This window comes from Xenopus laevis, chromosome 7S (genome assembly GCF_017654675.1).
Source record: "Xenopus laevis strain J_2021 chromosome 7S, Xenopus_laevis_v10.1, whole genome shotgun sequence".
Lineage (NCBI taxonomy): Eukaryota > Metazoa > Chordata > Amphibia > Anura > Pipidae > Xenopus > Xenopus laevis.
Window position 1 is genome coordinate 90914304 of NC_054384.1, and position 26944 is coordinate 90941247.

Sequence of the window (26944 nt, forward strand, 5' to 3'; positions counted from 1 at the left end):
AATTTATTGAGATTGTTATAAATTGATAAATCCAGCGCATATGTGAGGACTACTTGAAAGGCAGTGCATGCGCCTGACTTACCAACAAAGAAAAAAGAGTGTTAACTGTGAGTTGCAATGGAAGTGATGCCAGTAATCATGTTGTTGGGCATGGAGGAACACAGACAGAGGATGCCACTTCGAGCATGGGACTGAACCATGCAGAAGTACAGTGCTACGCAATATGTTGGCGCTATATAAATACATGTTAAAAGTGGGTCAGAAGCACCACCAGTGACTGTTCAGAAATAGCAAAGCACAAATTTAAGAGCAAGAAAGACCAAAAAGACTCTGGATCTGAAAATTAAAAGCACAAAAAGATGTAAACATGGATGGCAGTATGGAGATGTGGTTATCAAACTTTTCACCATCCCTCACTTGACGGTGAGTTATGTGTTTTATCTAGGGGGCTGGAATTTACTTCTACTGCTGACTTTAACCCTTTAGCCTTGGAAATTGAACTTTTTAAATCTGAACGGAGACTTAAGTTTAAAAGGCTGTTTAAGCAGTGCTCTCGTGCTTTTTCTTTTGTGTCCCTGAGTCCCTTTGCATGAATTGAAACCCTTATCAGCATGGTTGAGAAGGAAACATCTGGGCTGCTTAAGTCCTTATGGACACAAGTTAAAATTGAGCTAGGCTGAATGGGCTTCACTGAAATCAACAGCAAATGACTACTCTTAAGCCTGCTCATAAGAGTAGGGTTGTCCTCGTGAATGGCTGGATCTCACAGGCTACTGTGGTAGATAAGCACCCTAGGAGACCCTTTAATCTATGGACTGTCAACAATGTCAATCCATAAGGATTTGAAAATACTCTCCTCAGGCCTTAGTGCCTTCCAGCTTTTCAATGTTCTATTGGAAAATTAAGCGGCTAACTGGCTATTTGTATATTAGGAGTGGTTGTGTCTTAGGAGATATAAAGGGTTTTTGTTTTTTGAGACCTCATAATATGGATAACATACATACTTAATATGTCACGCAATGTCTTTAAGCTGTGCTGAGCTATAAGGCGCCAATTTCTTAAAGGAGAACTCCACACACAGATTTTATTTCTATGATAAATGTAAATTTGCGAATTCAAAATGTGATGCTTGATAAATATGCCTTCCAGTAGTATGTTACAAATTGACTACTCTATACAGGGAAATGCCATGGGAATGTCGGTATCTTCTCTGTGAAATTCTGTGTTAATAACTTATATACACCTCCGAGACCTTTTTGAGACCACATTATGTTTCCACTATAAAATCTCTCTATGCTTTAGGAGTAAAGACCTAGAGGCTATAAATCTACATACCGTAAAATCTTTTTTGGGGATGCACCGATTTTTCAGTATTTGGGTGAATGCCAAACAAAATCCTTTCCCTGGTCCTCTAACGGGTGTCCTGTGGCAAAGAATTGATGCACACATTTTTGGAGTCTGCCAAATTTTGTAGAAAAAGACTCAGAGGAGTCCTTGATTTGGTGCATGCCTATTTTGAATAGATTCTATTGTGGCAATATTTTTAAACCAGACTTAAAGCTTGCACTATGTGAACTAGACAAGAATATGAGCCACCCTATATACAATTTTACAATATTAATTGTAGTGAGACATTCAGTTACAAATATGTGGCCATTTATGTGTATGGATCGATTATTCTATAATAGTTATTCCATAATAGTACAGGTGACACTAAAAGCAAATACTTTGGAAAACCTGTTGAACAATCTTCAAAATTACAATATTATGCCCTACATGATGTTCACTCATGCTGGTTATAGTGCATTTCTCTCTGAAAATCTGGGTAAAATGGGTCATTCCAGACATTGTTGAGTGTACTTTGATTAAAAAGTTGATTGGAGAGGAGAAAACAAAATGAAGTTTAGAAAATGAGAGCTAAAATTATCTCAAACACTTTAAAATGGCAACCAAAACCTGAAAGACGTGGAAGAAAATGGAAAACTACCCTTCGAATGAATAGAAGAATATCCAAAATGGCAAATACTCCACTAATAATCTGCTCCAGGAAGATCAAAAAAGGACTAAACTTACCTGTGATACTGTTACAATTAGAAGACGCCTATGGGAAGCCAAGCTATCGGCAAGAAGCCCCGCAAAGTCCTCATTGTTGGCCTGTATGGCCTATAGAGAAATGGTGCAACATTTTGTGGACTAATGAAAGCAAGATTTTCGTGTGGGAAAATAAAAGCTATAACAAGGATTTTGAGCTTTTTGAGTTTTTTTTTTTTTTTAAGACTACTATTCTGAACACAACTCTGTGGAAATAACTACTGGGCCTAGCGCAAGCACAACATAGAGATGATGTTCCAGTAGGACTGAATTTTGTAGATTCAACACCAAGCCTGATTATTATATATTATATAATATATATCTATATCTATATATCTATATATCTATATATCTATATATCTATATATATATATATATATATATATAATATCCCCTCAGATGAGAAGGTGTAGCAAGATTCTTAGTTTTTTTCCACTTGATAAGGTAGCTTTGAAGGATCTGAACACAGATGGTATTTGTTTTCTTTAAAAAAAGATAAACTGCTATGCATCCAATGTTCTCCTCTTCTGATTATGAGAAAGGTTTGCGCTTATTTAGAATGGCTAATTCAAAGCAACTTTTTAATTGGTCTTCATTATTTATTTGATATAGTTTTTGAATTATTTGCCTTCTGATTGTTTCCAGATTTCAAATGGGGGCCACTGACCCTATCTAAAAAGTAAATGCTCTGTAAGGCTACAAATGTATTGTTATTGCTACTTTATATTTCTCCTTTTTCTATTCAGGCCTCTCCTATTCATATCCCAGTCTCTTATTCAAATCAATGCATGGTTGCTAGGGGAATTTGGCAACTAGATTGTCTGGAGAGCTGCTGAATAAAAAGCTAAACTTAAAAACCACAAATAATATAAAATTAAAACCAATTGCACATTCTCTCCGTATAGCACTCTCTCTTCATCATACTAAATGTTAACAACCCCTTTAATAAGCCTAAATAAAAGGTAAACGAAAGTTTCAGCAGATAATTTATATACTAATAAGTGACTAGTTTTACTTGCTCACTTGCTGATCCCCTAATAGGAGAGAATGCAGGAAGAAATGTTGTGGATGGACACCGGTCCTACCATTCGTTGGCTGGTATTGCCTTGCATGTTTGTGTGCCATTGGTTTGTGGATACTTGTATTAAAATATATATTTTAATGTAAAGGATTTATATGAAAGTGTTTTAAACATGGAATGTTTTACGTGATATATTTTTTATAAAGATCTGCAGTGTTCAGGGATATCCTATAGTTCAGGAAATTTAATTTTGTGTGTGCATTATCCAAAAGAAGGAGCTAATTTGTGTGTATATATAATTATCAATGATAAAATATATAGATATGCTTCAGCTTGTTTGAGCAAGGTCTGCTATACAACCATTCCACATAATAAAAGTTACGTATATAGTTTTGACTGCATGTTGTTTGTTCACAGCAAAATCATCCACATAGAAGCACCCCCTCCCCTCAAATTAACTCCAGCGCTTCATTTTTCAGGACATAACGAAGGAATTGCCCACACCTGCCCATGAAATAGCCTTTGAGTCAATGGTCCAATTACTTTTGAGCCCCTGAAAGTGATTAAAAAAGGCTTTAGTTCCTCACATTTTCATAGTGCTCCCTTCTTCAGCTGTGCTAAAAGTGACACACTACCCCAGGCTTAAAGGGTGGTTCATCTTCAGGTTAACTTTTAATATGTTATAGAATGGCAAATTCTAAACAACTTTTCAATTGGTTTTTTATAGTTTATGAATTATTTGCTTTCTTCTGACTCGTTATAGCTTTCAAAAGGGGGTCACTGACCCCCTCTAAAACAAATCCTCTCTAAAGCTACACATTTATTGTTATTGCTACTTTTTATTCCTAATATCCCTACAGCATACTAAAAGTTAACTCAAAGGTGAACAACCCCTTTAATAACATGGAATTCAATGGTGGAATAGGTAGTAAAAAGTCAATCTTCTGTGTGATAAAACCATATGTGCAGACCGAGTAGCAATCTGCAGCCTCCATACAGTTTCAAGTACTGCACAATGTAAAAGTTACACATACTGGCTGAAGGCTTATGGATGCATAGAACTGCTTTGTGATTATACAGAGCAGTGGTATTGATGCCATAATCAGGCATACTCCATGCAGTTTGGGACTTTGAACATGCATATATAGTACAGTTTGTGGATAGATCAAAGAAGGCTTTTGTCCTGAGCACCCAGCATCAGTGGGGCCTTTGGGGGATGGATTACACTTGTTTGTCATCATTTTTTAGATGTTTTTGAGCTGCAACTTCCACCCAAACCCTGGGGGGAGGTGATTCTGGGACTTTAAAGGCATCTACTGCTAAGCTGATACAATGAATAAATGTAACTCCTACCATTTTACTGTACTTTGTGTTTCCTTTCAGAAAGGAAATTGCGGCTTGTCAAGGCAAGAAACTCAAAGCAAAACATGTAAGGTAAGTTGGAATTTTTTTTTTTCTAAATTTAGAATGAGCAGTGTTAGCTATCAACCTTTTTCATTTTCTGAATACCGGCAGTGATTCTTAAAGGAGAAGGAAAGGCTAAAATTAAGTAAGCTTTATTAGAAAGGTCTATATAAATACACCAGTAAACCCTCAAAATAATGCTGCTCTGAGTCCTCAGTCAAAAGAAACACCACATTTCTTTCCTTCTATTGTGTACACATGGGCTTCTGAATCAGACTTTCTGCCTTTAGCTTAAACCTCCAGGGCACGGCCTTGAGCATGCTCAGTTTGCTCCTCTCCTCCTCCCCTCCCTGCTGTAATCTGAGCCCAGAGCTATGAGACTCAGGCAGGAAGTGATGTTGCACCAAGCCAATATGGCAGTTACTATCCTAAACAAACAGAGAATACTTCAAGAGCTGTTTACTCAAGTATGGTATAGCATTCTGCAGAATAAATATAGTCTTATAGTATAGCTTGTACTATTGTGGCTAATGTATTGGCAATAAACTGCTTCTGTATCTTTCCTTCTCCTTTAATCAAGATGTTGGGGAAACAAAACTGGGTCTTCATGCTGTTGGGAGCGGGGCTTCTTAGGCTAGGGCCACACGGGGCTGAAAATTGCTAGCTGAAACACGTTGGCGGAACCATTACCACCGGCAATAGCCTCCTCACTTTTTCTCCTTCCAAAGTGTTGAGTCTGCTCCTGCATGAACAGCTTCTTGGATTTCAACAAAAAAAGTAAATCTCAGGATTTTAAGACATAATCCACCAAGGTCTGTTCGCGTAAAAGTCGATTCAACATTTCTTAAAGAAAAAAAGAGAGGAGGCTACTGCCTGTGGTAAGCATGCTTGGATTCTAAGGTTGGACAATAATCTTGAGTAATAGACTGGAGTTATGGGTTGTGAGGATATACTGTATCAGTACTTCGTATCTATAGCTTTCTCTAAAAAAAAGAAAAGTGACGTTTTTTTTTTTCATCTTCAGTCTGGTCGTTCCACAGATGAAGCAGACCTGCTTGGGAAGGAGTTCTTCTCTTGGGAGGATTTCAGCATTTTTTTCGATGATTGGTGTGAACAAAAAAATGGCCTTTTCTTTATTGAAAAGTTTGTACTTTTAAGTAAATCGAAATTTGGCTCCGACCCAGTTGAGCCTCAGATGGTTGAAACTCTGCAATATAATTCTGTCCGTCTCAGCTGCAGGAACATCAACGGAATGAAAGGCGTTGGGTAAGTGCTCCTAAAAGTAAGGCTTGAAACACTAATAACATTATATACTAAATGGTGCTAGATTTGATGATTATTGTAATAACATAATAATAATGTACCCCCCTTATAATATGAGGATATTACAAATTACCTTGGAGTTCCGTGACCTGTATATGGTCATGAAACTCCAGTAAAATATTTTAGGGATGCACAAAATCCACTATTTTGGATTCGGCCGAACCCCCAAATCCTTTGTGAAAGAATCGGCCGAATACCGAACCGAATTCTAATTTGCATATGCAAATTAGGGATGGGAAGGGGAAAACATTTTTTACTTTTGTTTTGCGACAAATTTGTGCCAATTTCCCACCCCACCCCTTATTTTCATATGCAAATTTAGATTTGGTTCGGCCTGGCAGAAGGATTCAGCCGAATCCGAATCCTGCTGAAAAAGGCCGAATCCCGAACCGAATCCTGGATTCGGTGCATCCCTAAAATATTTATTTACATTGTTTGTGTCACGATCATTAGTAGGCGCTGCTATTAAGAAATGACAATCTCAAGGATGATTGAAGAGCTAAATCTGGATATAGATACACAGATTGGTTGGACGGTTTGAACAATTTCTAGTATTTTGCACCATGTTGACTAAACCATAATTGCCCATTGCGAATTCTTAACTGGTTTACCTTTCTCCTAGGCCATACAAGGTAAGTAAAGAAGATAATGGCTCAGAAGACTGGAGACCAAAGCATAATCAGAGTTGTGGAGCCTATATCCTCTTAAAGCTAAGCCACAAAAGGAACAGCCTTGTCATCAAAGAGTGCAAACTGACTCACTGCCATGAACAATGCCCCGTGGCCTTTAAATACTACTTTAAAAAGGGCCACTTGTTCGCTAATTCATGTCTGCCGGTACGCAGTACTAATGAAATCTCAAAGCAGTTTATTAGTGCTCAGGTTATTAAACGACTCTTATCTTATTGCAAAGGCCCAGGCCATGGTGTCATGGACACACTGAGTGCACTAGATTACCTTTTCCAAAGCGATTCCTGTGCAAAAGTAAAGCTGGTGTTCATGGAGGACAAAGTTATTGTGAAGACGGTATTTATGGTTACTTCTTTCATGGTGTCCTTGTGCCGGCGCTTTCCCGTCATATTGTTTTTTGACAGAATTATGAGTTTTAACGAAGAATATGAACTTTACGGTTTCTTCTGTGTAGGTGCAAACTCAAAAGCAAGGGATTGTGCCTATGTGATTACCCAAAAAGGAACTGCTAACCTGCGCTTTGCCCTTGTTTCACTTGTTCAGGCCATACCAGACATTAAGTTTCAGGTTCGATGTGTCATCCTTGGTTTGGATATGAACGAGAAGGAAGTGGTAAAGGAAATTTTTCCTAACGCTCAGCCTCAGCTGATCCGTCTGCAGGTTCTGCAAAAGCTCTGTAACAAGGCTGTGGAAATGGGCGCTGATGAAGAAAAGGTAAAGCCCTTACTCAGCGATATGGCTTCTTCTACTTCCTTGGAGAAATACTTCCAGGCTGTAAAGGATATGGATCTTTATTTTACAAGTGAATTTATTGAGTATTTTTTGCATGAGTGGCATGAGAACTGTGAATTGTGGGTTGATATATGTGGTTATAAAACCACACACCTAGACCCCACCATGCTCCTCTCTTATCGTAAAGAGGCGATTACTGCTGCTGTGTCTGACAATGCCTCGATGGCTGATTGTATTCTACGTCTCATGGTGCTGGAAACCGTAAAACAAAATGAGGATGATGTAGCCATTGGCTACTACTCTGTATGCAGCCCTGGCAATGCTAGTTTGATTGAAGAAGAGCTAGGATTTTCCAGGCATGGTTCTTACCATATTAACGACACTTCTGATGGTTTCTTGCTGAGTGATGGTGTGTATGAATTTTTCATGGACAGGGAACTAGTGACTTGCAGCTGTACCATTCACAGTTCTCGCTTGCTTCCTTGCAGACATTTGTTCGCAGCTCGTTTCAGAAATGGAGAGGCACTTTTTGATTTGAAACTGCTTGAGAAACACAAAGATTCTTTTAACAAAGCAAGTGTAGTCAAATAGACTCGCTTACTAACATAGATGCTACATTGCATGAACGGGGTAGCCAACAGCAGCAATTTGTACATTATATTGCAAATTGGAAATACAAGCAAAGATCTGATTGGTCGCTAGGTGTAACTGTAAGTGCAGTGTACCCCATATGTCCTGAAATCAGAGCCTCTGTAAAGAATATATGGTTAGAGGGAAAGTAAAAGCCCTTTAAAGGAGAAGGAAACCCCCTGGGCGCAAAACCCCTCTCCCCTGGGCAAATGCCCCTAACTTGTTACTCACCCCTCTGCGCAGGTCCTGTCCACGGAGTTCACAGTCGCCATCTTCTCCCACACGCGTCTTCTTCCTGCTTTGACCGGCGTCTTCTGCGCATGCACAGTAGGAACAGTTACCGGTACGGATCTACTGCACATGCACCGAATGTCACGAAGCTTTCCGATTTCACATCGTGACATTTGGCGCATGCGCAGTAGATCCGTACCGGTAACTGTTCCTACTGCGCATGCGCCAGAAGATGCCGGTCAAAGCAGGAAGAAGACGCGCGTGGGAGAAGATGGCGACTGTGAACTCCGTGGACAGGACCTGCGCAGAGGGGTGAGTAACAAGTTAGGGGCATTTGCCCAGGGGGACAGGTAAGCCAGGAGGGAGGGTGGGGCAACACGGGGGGAGGGGTTTTGCGCCCGGGGGGTTTCCTTCTCCTTTAAAAAAACATAGCCCCATTCAGTTGTGTTGATACCTAAGGTCAATGTTATATTGTTGTTTTTGTTACACTACCTGTACCTGCAATTTTAAGATGATACTCTCAGTTCACTGTCTGTGTCCAGTTCATCTGTTCTTCACCCAATGATCATCGACATGATTGTATTTCCATTTGTACATAAATATCAAATACCCAGACAGTTTAAATGTGCACTGCATAGGTGTTCTACTTTTGTGTTTGATGAGGGGGGGGGGGCAGGGGGCAGAAAAACCAAGTCTGAAATGTGAGCTTGGGGTATGTCTGAGGGCCTATTTCAAAGGTAAAGTACATATATACATATATAATTCATATATTTTTCAGCGGTGATGTTTCCTTAAAGCTGACAAATCTGTGCCTTTAAGTAAAATGCATTTATAACGCGATACTTTTTTTCTTCTACTGGCTAACCTAAAAGGCGTATTGTATTTTTTGAACAGAGCTTGGCTATGTGTATTTAAATAGAGCAACAGACGGATGGTGCTTAACAGAACCTCAAAGACCCAGGAACATGCATTACTGATGTGTGATTCGTATGCAGATCTAATGTACAGTAATATGGGGGGTATATCCCAAGGTGTGAATATTCTGCTTAATAAAAATTTAATAATTCATTTCTGTGCGTTTTCTTCGACATTTGTGTATATATATAATATATAATTTCTACTGTCTAACTGTAACATTCACTTCCTAATAAAAGTAAATGTCATTTCTGTTATACTGATACATTGAGCTATTGCTTTAACCCTTTAGGTGCCAGCAGAATTTCATTGCATTTGGTACTTGTTCAGTTTAACAAGGGCTTTTTGTTTTTTTTTTGTAGGAAAACCCCCATGAAACTTGTAAAATTATGTATTGGGTTTTTTTCGTTGTAAATTGGGCTTTGATATGCAAGTGGAATTTTGCAACTTTTCTGGAGATTTAGGGGCAGATTTATCAAGGGTCAAATTTCGAAGATAAAAATACTTCAAAATTCGACCATCGAATTAAAATACTTCGAATATCGAAGTCGAAGTTTTTTTTCAGCGAATTTGGGTATCCTGCGGTCGAAGTAAAATCGAACGATTAAATCCTTCATATCGATAGATTTCAAAGATCAAACGATTTTACGTCGACTTCCAAAAACGTAGAAAAAAGCTGTAGAAGGTCACCATAGGCTAACATAGCACAGTTTTGTTTTTTTTAAAGAATGGTCGAATGTTCAAACTATTTTACTTCTAGTCAAAGTCGTAGTATCCTATTTGATGGTCGAAGTATCCAAAAAATTACTTTGAATTTTTTTACTTCGAAAATTCCCTTGAATTCGCTTCGACCCTTGATAAATCTGCCCCTTAATGTGTATTTTGGGTGAAATATGTAAAAAAAAAATATTAAATAAAATTTATTAAATTATGTATAACTTTTTTGCCATAGCAAAGTTAATTTTACATGCATTTTTTTGTTTGTAAAAGCCCTGATACTTTTAAGTCCAACGTTACCAAATATGTATCAGTAACCCACTTTTTTTTGTCCAGGAGTAACCCCCAAACTAAAACAGAATTCTGTAGAATTTTACACCACAACAAAGTAGAAAAGCACATGTAACAGTTGATGCAGCAAAACGTTTATGTAAATCTAATTATCCCTTTAAGTTTGGTATTTTTAGAAACTGCAGATCTTCAGGTTTCTAGGGGTGCTGTAGTTTTCACTCAAAATTCAAATACATTTTACCAGTGCATCATGAAATTTAGAGGTTTTTTTTTTTTATCTAAAATGTAAACTTAGACGCAGGATCAAATGTAAATCTGATAAAATAATACTGTTATAAATGCTAAAACCACAGACAATTTGAAAGATACAAACTTATCCTGAATAAAACGATACCCCATATGTATGGATACACATAGGGATGCACACCCCAAACTGTGAAATAACCCCCATAAACCATATATTTCTGAAAAGTACACTTCTTCAGCTATTTAAAGATGCCATTCTTGCTTTTCTACACAGAATTGTGGCCGCAGTTCTTTTTAGAAGTCTGCGATTTGGTCGAAAATAAAGGAAAAAAAAGAGATACAAAGTTAGATTCCATGGTAACTAACAAAAACCTGCCCAATAACAATCTGCAAGTTCCCCTGAATAAAACGATACCCCATATGTATCGATACACATAGAGACGCAGCCACCAAACACCCCAAAACAGGGACAATGGGTAATACCACACAAACCATATATTTCCAAAAAGTACACTACTTCAGCCATTCAAAGATGCCATTCTTGTGTGAATGTATGTTCATGTATTCATATTTCATCCTAAACTGTCCCTTACCAATGAAATAACCCCCACAAACTATAGATTTCTTGAAAATAAACACCTTCAATTATTCAGAGATGCCATTCATGCTTTACTACGCAGAGAATTGTGGCCGGATTCCTTTGTAGAACTCAGTGCTTTGGTCTGAAATAAAGGAAAAGACAATATACAAAGTTAGATTTATCCCCAAGAATTCTCCCAGATAATTTTGGGACTACTCTATGGATCTGGGTGCTACTACTCTAAATTAACCCCAAAATATGTTTCACTCACCCTTTTTAGTGGAGCGTCTTTGAGTTCCATCTGTCCTGTGGTGTTACAATACCAATTTGTTTACTTCTTCCTACGCTATTTCAACAATGACAAAATCTGTACCACATTTACAAATATATTTACCAACAATCCATAGTCAATTTGGCCCATAAATTATGCAAGTGTCCTAAGAATTTAGGTGGCAAAAATAAGGATTGGGGCATTAGCAGCTGAGATAAAATCATGCCCACCAGAAGTCTGTAAAAAAGCTGGTGCCCCACTGGCACGTGATCAAAGTGCTATTCCTATTCAGAGAGCCACTGCAACTGGTCTAACCTTAATTAACACCTTCATAAATATTCAATTTGTGCTACAAGTCCAAAAAAAATGGATTGTTCCAACCACAACTTTTCAGAAAAAATGCTGAATGCTTACACTAAAAACAAATCTAAACAGAAGACCATGGTGTTTCTGTCACCCTGTGCTCAAAAACCTTTACTATTCAAGAAAACTGAAGATGGTCTACCCACAAACCCAGAGATGCCTACATCTACAAAAACAAATGCAAATGTTGCCCAGAAATACTGACAAAACTATACATAACTGCGCTGATAGATGAGCTTTTAAGGTGTTAGTAAAAAAAAAATTTGTGGCATCAATATATATGGGGATCATATAATAATCTCTCTAATACTTTATTTACCAGTAGGTCTTTCCAGCTGACACAAGGTCACCCATTCCGACTAGAAGAAAAGAGGTTCTGTCTAAATATTCGGAAGGGTTTTTTTTTTACAGTGAGAGCTGTGAAGATGTGGAATTCTCTCCCTGAATCATATAATATTTCATTTATATTAGTGAGAATCCACGCCTGGGCTCTTGAATACCCTCATGGAGGGTTGATGGCCTATAAATTTGTATAATGGTCCATGTCCTGTAGGATGGCCTCTGTAATAAATAAAATATGATTTCAAAGTTAGTGGTGTCAACCTTGACACCTGCAACTGCAGTGAATGGGGGAATTTCTGGGGCATAATTACAGGGAGGCCCGCACACAGGCGCTCCAACTGCTGCATCACCACTACCCTCTTCCACCTCCATGGGTGCATCTGGCACACTTTTTTAACGGCTAATGTTTCAGAGTCCTCTAAAAACAGTAATTTAATGTAAATTGCAAAAGTGGACCATTTTTAGTACAGCGATTTTACTTTTTTTTATATGTGGTCCCACCAATTTATAATGCATTTCAATGGTTGCATTTCCCTGATTTTAAGTAATGTTTTCCCGGATTTCACATCAAAATTGTGTCCTGATGTTTCCAAAAACTGCTTTTTTTCCCCTCTATGAATGTTATTATTTGTAAAAAACAAGAGGCTTAAAATACTAACCAGATGTATATTTTGCCATGGTTCTGTCTGTAAATGATCAATTCTAATTAGTCTGCCCCTTATACAGTCCTGCACCAATCACTTATTGCTTTAGGTTGTGTATGTGACTGACAGAGAGGCACTTGCCCCCCATAGTGTAACATTAACACTGCAATGTTTAACCCTTGTTATTAACACAGTAAATATTGTATCTTAAAGTAAAATAGACTCTTGTGCTTATAGCCTTTCAGTACTTGAAGAAAAAGTTACTTTAACACATTTCCCTGATTTTACATTTTCCCTGATTTTGCATATTTTTTTCTTGGTCCCCTGAAAAACTTAAACTGGGGGTTCTACTGTACATTTACATAAAGTCTGTTTTTGGTTTTAGATCCCCTTTAACCACCAGATGGCAATCCTACATGTAAGTTGTCTCACTTGCTCCCGAGCAGCAGCCCTGACAACAGATGCTGGTGTTTTTATGAAGGAAGAACAGTAATTGATATAGGAGGACTAGGATATTGGGATTTCCCGTGTTCAAGCAGATGGAAGGCTGCAAGTGTCTCTCCTCCAAAATGTTTTGCTTCATATTTTAATATCCTGACACACAAACATGATGAGGCTGTTGGGACCGGCAAGTCGAGATTACCTGAAATGTGATGCCCATACTCTAGTACACACTTACTAAGTAGTATTAGCCAGACGAGGTTGCCAAACGAGTGAATCTTGACCCAATATGCCCACCAAAGGCAGGGCGATATTGGGTATTGGACATTGAGATCGGATTACAACTCAGGAAATGGGCTCCGACGGGTCGTAGGAACTACCCTATGTGGTCCTCGATCACAGGAGAAATCAAACCTGCCCAATAAATCCCTGATATCGATCGGTGAGACCATTGGAAGCCCCCACACATGGGCAGATAAGCTGCCGAATTGGTCTAAAGGACAGATATGGGCAGCTTTAATCTGCCCGTGTTTGGCCACGAGCCATCCTAGATCATACTATACTATAATGTTAACTTAAAGGGGTTGTTCACCTTTGAGATAACTTTTAGTATGATCTAGAGAGTGATATTCTGAGACAATTTGCAATTTGTTTTCTTTTTTTTTGTTGAGTTATTTAGCTTTTTATTCAGCAGCTCTTCAATTTGCATCTTAAAGGGCACCTGTTGGTTAAAATTGTTATCCCCAACGAAAGGTGTGGGCTAATAGAGCCCTCATTCCGGTTGGGGATAACAGTAGTTTTTTTTAAAAAAAAAAATGCCCCCCGCCAGTGCTAGGCTACCCTAGGGAGCTCCGAGTGACACAACATGGCTGCTCCCTCCCAATCTTGAGAGTCAGACCTCCTTTTAGGAGCCCTACATCTTCATGGGACCTAACAATTGTCCTATCCGTTCTACAAAAAGAGCCCTTTGAACATCTTCATTCCTGTGACCTAAAATGGTTAACCCTTAAGGTTGCCTTCCTTATTGCAATCACTTCAGCCAAAAGAGTGTCAGAGATAGTGGCATTATCCCATACCGAACTGTGGCTAGTCATCCATAAAGTTTTGCAAGCTGCAGTAGCGGAGAGGCATGTTTAATTCAAATTGTGGGTTAAAATCAGGCCGTGCAGTACCCACCCAAATTATTACGGGACAGCTTTGGAATGTCCCATACGTCTGCACTGACAGGAGGGCCAACTAGAGAAAAAGGGATTTATACTTACGATAAATTATTTTCAAGTAGGCCTGAACTGTCAGTACAGTAAGTCCCGCCCAGGCTGATTTTAGTATGGGTGCAAGGACTCTCTACTCTCAGTCTCTCTGTCTCTAAATATTCCTTCTATTGTCTCTTGACCTTCCTTCATATCTTACTGTCTCCTCATCACCTCACCGAGCTTTACAACAGAACTGGGCAACAGAGGTGGAGGCAGCCTATATATCCTGAGGGAGGGGCCAAGAGACCAGTTCTTCTGTCCTGCCTCCAGAGGTGAACCTGGACATAACCCATACGTCTGCACTGACAGGAGGGCCGGCTAGAGAAAGTATATGTACCTGCCAATATAACGTGCCTCAGAAAGCCTGCAGGCTACAAACAGTCCTTTAATAATATCAATTTTCTTATTCATCGATTGAAAAAGAAAAAAAGTATGGTTAGAAACAATTTATATAGATTTACCTAATTCGGAAATATTTACTGTTTTAGAGAATTGGGGGAAATCTACAAGCAGATCTGGGCCCATCTGGCCACTGAAGGACAACGTTTGTATCATAGAGAGGGCCCTACAGTTCCATTGGGTTAAAACTGCAAGTAGACACCAATGTGGTCCTCGTTGGATTGGAAAATCAAACATTCCCAATGCATATCTGCCTGATTTTGGGCAGATATTGGTCGGCAGGCAGGTTGGCCCAATCAATAAGCCAATAAACTGCCAGCTGACCTGGAAAGACCAAGTCCGAAGCTTTTACAAACCTGTGTATGCCAAGACAATACTTCATCAGAAATCAATCAGATCAAAAACGAGTGCCAAAAAATAAACAAAAACCACAAAGAATTATCTAATCTAGAAATTTTGGGATTTATATCTTTTTCTTTAAAACCAAGGCAACTAGTGCTACAGTCATTTGAAAAAAATGTTTTTTAAATCAACTATAATTTAGGTGTTTGTTTGTAGCAACGACAATTATCCTTTATGACACATGCACCTTCTTCTATTATGAAGGGTGGCATTCCTCTTTATTCTTAAAAAGAATTGCTAGTTTTTGAAGCTTTGTATAGGCAAGTGTTGATTTATATGAAAAATGAACATGGATACTTCAGCCAATAGAATCCCACCTCCTAACAGAACAGAAGCAGCAGCTGATTAAATAAGAAACTTCAGTCTGTGCTATCAGAAAGACTTCTTTCACTAATTATGTGAATCAGAAGCAAATGTGTGTTTACTTCTATGACAACGATTGGTCATTTTTATTCTTAATTCCCTTGGGCTACATTTGTACTTACAGCATTGCCAGTCATCCTGGCTATGTCTTTCAGCTTGCTGAAAACACCTGACGCCCTAAGCTTTGGAGGTGTAAACATAGGGGGTTATTTACTAAGTTCCGAATACCTGAATTTCCCTGAAATCCGAAAAATTCGTGATTTTTTTTGTGTTATAACAGGCTTTTCAAAAAATCACGAATTTTTCTGGAATTTATTAAACCCTGAGGGTTATAAAGCCTGAATAAAAAAAAACACGTCATCTCAAACCTGTCGAGGTTGCATAAAAGTCAATGGGAATAGTCCCATTGATTTTTGGTTGTGTCGGGGGTCTCGGGAAATTTCACTATGTTTTCGGAGCTTTCAGGTGAAAACTCCGAAAAATTCTGAGTTTTCGGGGGAAAGTTCACGAAAAGATTTTGAAAATCTGAGCTTTTCCCGCAAAGGTCATTTTCAGGAAAATGTAATAATAAATAAGCATTAAAAACCCGATCGGGTTAGATCGGAGTTTGTAGCAGCCGATAAATTCAGATCTTGATAAATAACCCCCATCGTGTGTTGGTTAGGGATGCACCGAATCCACTATTTTGGATTCGGCCGAACCCCCGAATACTTTGCGAAAGATTCGTCGAATACCGAACCGAATCTGAACCCTAATTTGCATATTCAAATTAGGGGTGGGAAGGGGAAAACATTTTTCCTCCCCGTCCCTAATTTGCATATGCAAAGTCCTGCTGAATCCTGGCAGAATCCCGAACCGAATCCTGGATTCGGTGCATCCAGGGGTGCTTCGCCAATGAGGCGAGTTGAGGCTGTCGCCTCAGGCGGCAGCGCCCCACTAGGTACCAGGGGCAGCAAAAATGCTGCTCCTGGTACTTTAAGAGCGAATTTCCGGGGGAGGGGGGGCAGCAGCAACTGCTGCTGCCTCAGGCGGCGGAGGGGCCAGGATCGCCCCTGGGTGCATCCCTAGTGTTGGTTCCTACAGGTCTCCCTTTTCTTGTGCCTCAGCCTTTATCTTCTCAAGCTGGCGGCCTATGGATTGAAAATAAGTTTGGCCTTTTGTATCAAGACATTTATTTCCACTGACTGACTGAGCCTGACTGAATGTGCTGTTTTAGGACTAAATCATCCCCGAAGTATAAGCAATTCAAATGTCCCAGGACATGTGTACTTTTACCTATATGTATGATCCACCTTTACTGTTGGAAGAAACAACCCTGTCATGTATCATTCAGGAATATAAAATTGATCTCTGAGAGGAATAAATGCACATAGTTTTCATGAAATGCAAAACCACCTTACTGATTGAATAATAAAATACACAATATAAACAAAGTGTATAAAAGAAAAGGCACAGGTGCAAAAATGACTAAACCCAAAGCTGAAACTCAACACAATATTCTTTAATAGGTCCCAACGTGCACTGCAGGTAATTAGGGAATTCTATCTTGTTCTTAAGAAAACTGACAGCACTTCTATCACACCCAGGGGAACGCAAAACAAGTGGAACCTTAGACCTAAAAAGGACAATTTGAAACAGACTCATACCTGTAGCCTGGGCAACTGCTTTCATTAAAATAGTCTCTCCTATGCCAAGCTCCAGTCCTTCATATGCCGGTCCCAAGCGGTTCAGACAAAGATAGATGCAAGGCAAGAGATCCCCAGGAGTAAGAGCAATGACGGAGCACAGAAAATTACAGAGTCTCTATGATCTTCAGCCTGAAGCACAGAATATTTGAATAGACGTTTTATCGTTTTTTTAATATTTTATTTATCTAATCATTTGAGAATATTCATAGAGACGTTTCTTCTCCACTCGACAAAAGCAATACCATCTACTGAGCAAGACAATTTTTAAAAAGTAAGAACATTACCGTAATTTAAGACAGAAGTTCAAGTACAAGAAACAAATGGGAAAATATGCAATAATGAAGAATAGACACTAGCGATGCTAGGAAAGGTCACTTATAATTGTATAACATGGCTTTTTTAGCCAAATTCATTATTAGGGTTTAGTTCTATTTTAATGCAGAGTCTAGAGGGACATGAAAAATTTACTAACATCTGGGGGCACATTTACTATTGGTCGAATATCGAGGGTTAATTAAACCTCGATATTCGACCATCGAAGTAAAATCCTTCGACTTCGAAGGATTTACCGCATTTCGTTCGATCGAATGATCGAAGGAAAATTCGATTAAATCCTTCGAATCAAACGATTCGAAGGATTTTAATTCATCGATCAAACAATTTTCCTTCTAAAAAAAAATACTTAGAAAGCCTATGGGGACCTTCCCCATAGGCTAACATTGGTGCTCGGTAGGTTTTAGGTGGCGAAGTAGGTGGTGGAAGTTTTTTTTAAAGAGACAGTACTTCAACTAACGAATGGTCGAATAGTCGAACGATTTTTAGTTCGAAACGAGGTCGAAGTAGCCAATTCGATGGTCGAAGTAGCCAAAATACTTCGAAATTCGAAGAATTTTATATTCTCATCCTTCACTCAAGCTAAGTAAATGTGCCCCCAGGTGTTCTTTGTTGGAACTAGAGGCATATTCCAGCTCCATAATTTAACTAGGTAAAAGTGTCCCACATTCAAAAGTCTTGACTTAGTGGTTTGTAAAATGTCCTTTTCTCAGTTTGCTATTATTATACATGATCAGCAGTTATCAATCACTATCTTTCACAAGATGTGATTTTAAACTTTAATAAAATGTGCCTTTATTAAAGGTATAGGATCCATTATCCGGAAACCAGTTATCCAGAAAGCTGCTAATTACAGAAAGGCTGTGTTCCATAGACCCATTTTATCCAAATAAAACTATTTTTGAAAAAAATGATTTCCCTTTTCTCTGTAATAATAAAACAGTAGCTTGTACTTGATCCCAACTAAGATATAATAAATCCTTATTGGAAGCAAAACCAGCCCATTGGATTTAATGTTTACATGATTTTCTAATTGCCTTAGGTATGAAGATTCAAATTATGAAAAGATCCATTATCAGGAAAGCCTCAGGCCCCGAGCATTCTAGATAACAGGTCCCATACCTGTATAGGTTATAATTGGATAATAAGCTACAGTTCCCCAGCCTTTGTATCTTTATTTACATTACGGGGCAGATTTATCAAGGGTCAAAGTGAATTCGAGGGAATTTTCAAAGTTAAAGCTAAATAAGCTATCTTTCCCCGATATGCCACTAACGTGCATGGCTATATCGGGGGTAATCTGAACATTCGGCCCTATGGCCGAAGGATCAGATTATGATGAGAGCGCAATGGGCTCCAGCGGGATCGGTTGGGACAAAATCAAACCTGTCCGATCGACCAAACGACCGATCTCTGCCGGACGAAAAATGTCGGGACTCTACACACACGGTCCGAAATCGTACAAATCCTCGATTCGTACGATAGGATCTTTGCGCCAGCTTTAGGCTGCCTGTGAGCTTTATTTCCTCTTACAGCAATATGTTGTCTTAAAATTCGATTACAAGTCAAGTTTTCATGTCAGGGCTGCTTTGAACTACCCATTCCTACCTTAAAGCTTATTAAATGTTAATTATGTGTATGGTCTTTACATTCTTACCATCCAGTTAATGTATGTCATTCATTTATTTAAACTGGTGGCTATGTGCAAGATCTATGGTGTGTGTGTGTTTTGTTAGAGTAATGCACTGAATGCTATTTGTGTTTAGTCCCTAGTGAAAGAACCATTTGCTAAGCGACAACAGCTCTTGAGGGACTCGTTCCTAGAGACTGAAGGGGAGTTCATGTTTGCTACCTATATGGATACGTCAAATACGGATGAAATTTTAGAGTTTCTTGACCAATCTATAAAAGGTATAGCATATATGTATAAAAGTAGATGCGATGTGTAGCTATATATATAATGCTATGCTTTCTTCTGAATATTAGATTCTTGTGAAGGACTTATGGTCAAGACACTGGAGCAAGATGCTACATATGAAATGGCAAAGCGATCTCACAATTGGTTTACAGTGAGCAACATGAATCAATATTTGCACAATACACACTTTGGGGCATATTTACTAAGGGTCGAATTTCGAAGTGGTAAAACTTCGGAATTCAACCATCGAATTGTAAAAATTCGATAGTCAAAGTTTTTCTTTTGATTAAATTTAGCAGTTTTCGATCAAATTCAAATCATTCGATCGAACGATTTAATCGATCGATCGATTTTCAAAAAAAAAACCTTTGACTTCTAAAAACTTAGCCAAATACTGGCTATAGGTTCTAGGAGGTCCCCATAGGCTAACATAGCAATTCGGTAGGTTTAAGCTGGTGAAGTGTCGAAGTTTTTTAAAGAGACGGTACTTTGATTTTTTCAATTCAAATTTAATTTTGGCCTATTCGATGGTCGAAGTACCCAAAAATCACTTCTAAATTCTACGTTTTTGAATTAGAAAATTCACTTCGACCCTTAGTAAATGGGCCCCCTTGTTTTTGGTACAGTTCACATGCAAGCATTGCCCTATAAAATCCATTTGCTGATTCCATTTGTCTAGACACTACTGACACTAACTGGGTTCTCGAAATAAAAGGACTGTATTTTCCTACTTTCCTTGAAGCATCTGACAAAGTATAATTAGGTGTAAAGATAGAAATGCAATAAAAGCACACACAGAGAGCTTCCATTCATATTTGTTAATGACCATTATTATTTTTCTTTTTAGTTAAAGAAGGATTATCTGGAAGGTGTGGGTGATACTCTGGATCTTGTTGTTATTGGAGCTTACCTTGGAAAAGGGAAAAGTTGTATTTATGGAGGCTTCCTACTTGCGACATATGATGATGAAAGGGAGGAAAATCAGACCATCTGCAAGGTTGGGATTGGTTTCTTGGCTGTCTAGCATTGACAGAAGGTTGTGGAGCACAGTAGGTAGAATACTGCAACTTTCCTGTATTGCAAAGTAGTGTTTATATATATATATATATATATATATATATATATATATAATATATATATATATATATATATATATATATATATATATATATATATATATAAGAAGAAAATATAGCATAATGGAAATGTGGTTATTCAAAAATATTGGTTTTAAAGACATGAAACGCCAGAACGAAAAGAGAAAAAATCCTTTCAAAGGAATCGGAACAATAAAAACATAGGAGCACTGCAACAATAATTCTGTATTACTTACAGTTGTGTTCAGAATAATAGCAGTCCAACATCACTAATCACGGTTTTTGGTAGAAATTACATTTCTACGTGGCAAATTGTATTAGAGTAATAGAAACCAACAGACCCAACACTCATGACATGCTGCTGATTCTGTGTCATTGAATCATTAATTGAGGCTTGTTCCAAATAATAGCAGTGTTCAATATAATAATAGCTTATACCAAATAGCAGTGTTCAAAATAGCTTGTTCCAAATAATAGCAGTGCGGAGCTCAATTAGGGAGGTCATTCATTCTATCAAAAAACAGGTGTCAATTACGGCCTTTATTTAAAGAAGGAAGGCAGCAAATGTTGTTCCATGTTGGTTATAGTGCATTTCTCTCTGGAAATCTGAGTAAATGGGTCGTTCCAGACATTGTTCAGAAGAACAGCTCACTTCGATTAAAAAGTTGGAGAGGGGAAAACATGTAAAGAAGTGCAGAAAATGATAGGCTGCTCAGCTAAAATGATTGCAAATTCTTTAAAATGGCAACCAAAACCTGAAAGACACTTTTGTGAAGCCAAGCTATCGGCAAAGTCCCATTTTTGAATAAAAGACGTGCTGAAGAGGTTCCAATTTACCCAAGAACACATTGACTGGCCTAAAGAGAATTGGCGCAACATTTTGTGGACTGATAAAAGCAAGATTGTTCTTCTTGGGTCAAGAGGCTGCAGACTGTTTTGTCAGACGACCCCCAAACACTGAATTCAAGTCACAGTACAGTGTAAAGACAGTGAAGCATCATGATATGGGGATGTTTCTCATACTATGGTGTTGGGCCTATTTATCACATACCAGGGATCATGGATCAGTTTCAATACATCAAAATAATTGGAGGTCATGTTGCCTTATGCTAATGAGGAAATGTCCTTGAAATAGGGGTTTCAACAAGAAAATGACCCCAAACACACCAGTAAATGAGCAACATCTTGGTTCCTGACCAACAAGATTGACATCATGGAGTGGCCAGCCCAATCCCTAGACCTTAATCCAATAGAAAATGTGGGGGTGATAATGATTTTTCTGAGGCAAAAGCAAGAAATGCAGAAGAATTGTGGAATGTAACAGGTGCCAGAAGTTGGTGGACTCCATGTAACACAGATGTGCAGCAGTTCTCAGAGACACTGATTATACAACTAAATATTAGTTCAGCCAATCAAAGGAAAGCAAAATCTTGAGAAATATGTTTCAGTTTCTACAGTGAATGTGAGTTTGTAAAGAAGAATGTAGACACTTCTATTTTTGGAACAGTCTAATATATTCCATTTTCTTCACTTTCTGTAAAGGAATAACAAAACAACGATACATTTTTCTTCATGTTTTCATTTGGAATAGAAGGTGCGGTGTCCCCAATGCATTTGCGTGTATAGAAATAAAAGCTTTTATAAGAATTTTATGCTTTATTCGCTTTTCAAACACACTGCTATTATTCTGAACACAACCGTATATCATAAGACAAATTAATAGCATGCTAAAATGTAGTACCAACCTACAGAAAATGAAAATGATAAAAAAGTCTTAAATGACAAAGCAACACAGCCCCTCTTACACAGTAGACAAGCATACAGTTTGCACAGTAAATCCTTGTTTAAATTAACAAATATATTCTAATTCCAGTTTCAGCCTATAAAACTGTCCTGCTACAGTAATTACAATAAGTGATCACAAAGTGCTCTGGGAGGAACTGCTTGCTTTGCTCTTGGGTAAAAGAGGGTAGTTTCCAATGATGCCTTAAACAGCCATACACTGGCCAATCTGGTACAGGTATGGGACCTGTTATCCAGAATGCTTGGGACCTGGGGTCTTCTGGATAACGGATCATTCTGTAATTTGGATCGTCATACCTTAAGTTTACTATAAAATCATTTAAATGTTAAATAAAGCCAATAGGCTGGTTTTGCTTCCAATAAGGATTAATTATATCTTAGTTGGGTTTAAGTACAAGGTACTGCATTATTATTACAGAGAAAAGGGCAATTATTTTTTTTAAAACTTGTTTTATTTGGATAAAATGGAGTCTGTGGGAGACAGCCTTTCTGTAATTAGGAGCTTTCTGGATAACGGGTTTCCGGATAATGGATCCTATACCTGTATATGCCTTTTTTGAAAAAGGAAGATTTTATTAAAGTTTAAAATTGCATCTTGGATGATAACTGCTCATTATCTATAATAGCAAACTGAGTATAGGATATTTTACAGCCCACTGTATTGTACAAGATTTATGTCAAGACTGGGGAACTGTAGCTTATTATCCAACTATAAATCTATACAGGTATGGGACCTGTTATCCAAAATGCTTCGGCTTTCCTGATAACGGATCTTTCCATAATTTGGATCTTCATACCCTAAATCTATTAGAAAATCATTAAGTAAGTAGCACTTCCATTATACTTAAATATATTTTGATTTAGCCTTAAGAGTGCTTCCACTAACCCCCCCCCCCTGAATTTTGTATATTCGCCTGAAGCTGTGGCTCAGCTCAATGTGGTTTTTAATAGCACCCCATACCCACCCCTTTATACTAATGGTGGTCCTATGCTTTTAAATATGAGCGTTGGTTTGAGCAATCGCTCTCTCTTAAAAGCCCTTGCTGGCGGGGGAGGATTTAGCTTTCAGATTGAAACCAATGCATAACACACATGGTGTACAGGTAATGCTATTATGCAGAGAAGCATCTTTTTGTGGCTTTTCAACTTTATGATCATAACTTTGTAACTAAAAAACCCCTGTTTTGTAAACACATGCACTTGCATTTATATTGAATTACTTATGAGATAGGGGACCAGGGAAGTGCATTGTAAGTAGCACTTCCATTATACTTAAATATATTTTGATTTAGCCTTAAGAGTGCTTCCACTAAACCCCCCCCCCCCTAAACATTAAATAAACCCAATAGTCTGGTTTTGCTTCCAATAAGGATTAATTATTTCTTAGTTGGGACCAGGTACAAGTTACTGTTTTATTATTACAAAGAAAATCAGTTTTCAATTATTATTTATTTAAAATGGAGTCTATGGGAGACAGCCTGTAAATAATTCAGAGCTTTCTGGATAACTGGTGTCTGGATAATGCATCCCATACCTGTACTGCTAAAGGCTAAACAGACAGAGAGCATAAGAGGGGCTGCATAGGATTTGACCTTCTCAATTCCTCGGCTCCCTGGATGACATGTTGGATCAGTCTTTTTTTTACTAAAACTGTTGTTTTCCAGATTGGAACCGGTTTTACTGACAACTTAGAAAAGCATTTCAACTTCCTGAAGGTATAACATTTTGGTATATAATACCCCTAGTCTAGTAACATTGCCAAAACTATACTATATTTATTGTACACACTGCCCAAAGCTTTGTCTTCACTTCTAGTTTTATTTTATTAATCGCCGCTGTGATTTGCTGTACTGTATCTACTGTATTGGGGAGATGATTCCAGGTCCTAAATAGAGGACATTTCCAGACAAAGCCTAATTTAATCACCTATGAGATTTGTTGGCAAGGCTTCTTTCTTGATAATGTACCCTAAGCTTTGGTTACTTCTACAGTGTCTGTTGATTTGGAAATGCCTGAGTTTCTTATTGAGAGCATGGGAAATCTGCACCCCTGTTGTCATGTTGTCTAAACTTTTTTTTGGATCATGTAATTGAAAGCCCACAGAGCCAGATCACTGGTTTGATCCTGTACAAGTCTGGGAAGTGAAATGTGCTGATCTGTCAATATCTCCAGTACATAAGGCCGCTCATGGATTGGTACGTTTTATGTGTCAAACTGGCGGCCTCGATTTTAATTAGGAATGCACCGAATCCACTATTTTGGATAGTATATTCGGCCGAACCCCCGAATCCTTCGCAAACGATTTGGCCGAATACCGAACCAAATCCTAATTTGCATATGCAAATTAGGGGTGAGAAGGGGAAAAAATGTTTACTTTCTGGTTTTGTGACAGTGATCGAAACGTTGGAATATATAAATGTGAAGCCGTCACCATTATTCATAATTGCCTACAAGACTGGGGATTTTTTAGTTACAGTAGAACCACCATTTTACGTTTTTAAGGGGAACCAGGGAAAAAATTATGTAAAATCCGGGAAAATGTTAAAGGAAAACTATACCCCCAAAATGTATACTTGAGCAACAGATTATATCAAATTAAGTGGCATATTTAAGAATCTTATCAAACTCGTATATATAGTTAAGTAAATATTGCCCTTTTATCTCTTGCCTTGAACCACCATTTTGTGATGGCCTCGGAGTTGCCTCAGAGATCACCTGACCAGAAATACTACAGCTCTAACTGTAACAGGAAGAAGTGTGGAAGCAAAAGACAGAACTCTGTCTGTTAATTGGCTCATGTGACCTAACATGTATGGTTTGTTGGTATGTTTGTGAGTACAGTAAATCATACAATACCAGGGGGCGGCCCTTATTTTTTTAAAATGGCAATTTTCTGTTTAGAATTACCCAATGGCATATGCTACTTAAAAAGTATATTATTATGAAAATGGTTTATTTACATGAAGCAGCTGTTTTATGCAATATATTTTTATAGAGACCTACATTGTTTGGGGGGTATAGTTTTCCTTTAAATCAGAGAATTGTGTTAAAGCAACTTTTTCTTCAAGTACTGAAAGGATATATGCACAGGAGTCAGTTTTAAGGAGATACAATATTTACTGTGTTAATAACAAGGGTTAAGCATTGCAGTGTTAATGTTACACTATGGGGGGCAAGTGCAAGACTCTCTGTCAGTCACATACACAACCTAAAGCAATAAGTGATTGGTGCAGGACTGTATAAGGGGCAGACTAATTAGAATTGATCATTTACAGACAGAACCATGGCAAAATATACATATAGTATTTTAAACCTCTTTATTTCACAAGTAATAACATTCATAAAGGAAAAAAAGCAGTTTTTGGGAACATCAGGACAAAATTGTGAAAAATCCAGGATACCATTACTTAAAATCAGGGAAATGCACCCATTGAAATGCATTATAAATTGGTGGGGCCACAAATAAAACATGTAAAATGCGGGAAAACTTAAAATCAGGGGACTTAGAATAGAGGTTACGCTGTATGTTATATTTTGAGGTGAGTTTCTTCTTTACTGGTATAGCTGGCTAATCAAATTTCTTTTCAGGTGGAGGATGAGAAAGAAATTTCTTTGCGATGTCCTCGCTTTCTTCGGATCTGAGATGATAAGAAACCAGAGGAAGCCACAAACAGTTTTCAGGTATGTTTTACCTCTCAAGATTAATTGGTGGACTTTTACTGGTGGCCATCTGGGCAAATATGTGATCTCAGACAAAGGTGGAGCACAGGCAGTTTCCACAATAACACACAAGTCTTGGCATTCACCTGTTGATGCACATTTCTAATGGCAGTGTATAAGCAGAAGGGTAACATCTCTTCATATCTACTAGTTTTGGCCAGTAGGTCCTTACAGATGGACAGATCATATCCATTCTCCCATGGGCTGATTGGCCAAATAACACAATGTTTGGTATGCGTACAGCATTATTTGCATGAAATTTAGTGGCAGATTTATCATGGCTGGAATTGAAAATTCGAATTCAATTTTCTAGTTTTTTTTTTTTAATGTCCAAAACTGTCAAATTCGACTATCGAAATGTTAAAATTAGATTTTTTTTTTTTAAATTAGATTTTGTAGATTTATCATACTCTGACCCTTTAAGAACTCGAATTTGACTATTCGCCACCAAAAAACTTCTGAATTGCTGTTTGTCAATAGGAGACGTCCTGGGATCAATTTGGAGTTGTTTGCAGCCTTCCTGACATTTTTAAAACTCAAATCGCATTCCATTTAAATTTTTGGGTCGATTCTATTCACCCAAGGTTTAAAAATGTTTTTAATAAATTTCGAGTGGTCAAATTTGGAGTTCATGGGAGTTTATAAAGCCTCTGTAAAGACTCACCCTGGTGGTCTAGTGGGAGGGGGTCTGCAGGGACGCCCGCCACGCTGTGATTCTTCTTCTAAATCTTCTTCGGGCACGCGTGGTGCGCCTCATCCTGCTTTATCGGCGTATTCACGCTGGCGTTATGACGCCAGAAAGCAATGGCACGAATTTCAATGTATTTAAAGGTGCAGTTTGTATTTTTACATTGCCCGTTATAGGATCTTGTTCCTGAGTTTCCTGGTGCTTCTGTGCTATTAGAGCTTCTGCTATTCTGTGACTTGGACTACCTGGTTTAACCCCTGCCTGCTTCCGACGATCCTGACTTCCGAAATCCTGACCCTGCCTGGTAACCGACTCGCTCATTCAGAACCCTTCGTTTTGCACCTCTCTT

General features: G+C 38.2%; 1 protein-coding gene across 1 annotated transcript; it reads left to right on the plus strand.

The window, feature by feature from the left end:
- Positions 1-185: 185 nt before the first annotated feature.
- Positions 186-8054, plus strand: LOC121393094 (uncharacterized protein ZSWIM9-like). Its single transcript, XM_041570640.1, has 5 exons — positions 186-206; positions 292-423; positions 4496-4546; positions 5541-5782; positions 6462-8054. The coding sequence occupies exons 1-5, from the start codon at positions 186-188 to the stop codon at positions 7849-7851; spliced, it is 1836 nt and encodes a 611-aa protein (XP_041426574.1). The 3' UTR covers positions 7852-8054.
- The last annotated feature ends 18890 nt before the right edge of the window (positions 8055-26944 follow it).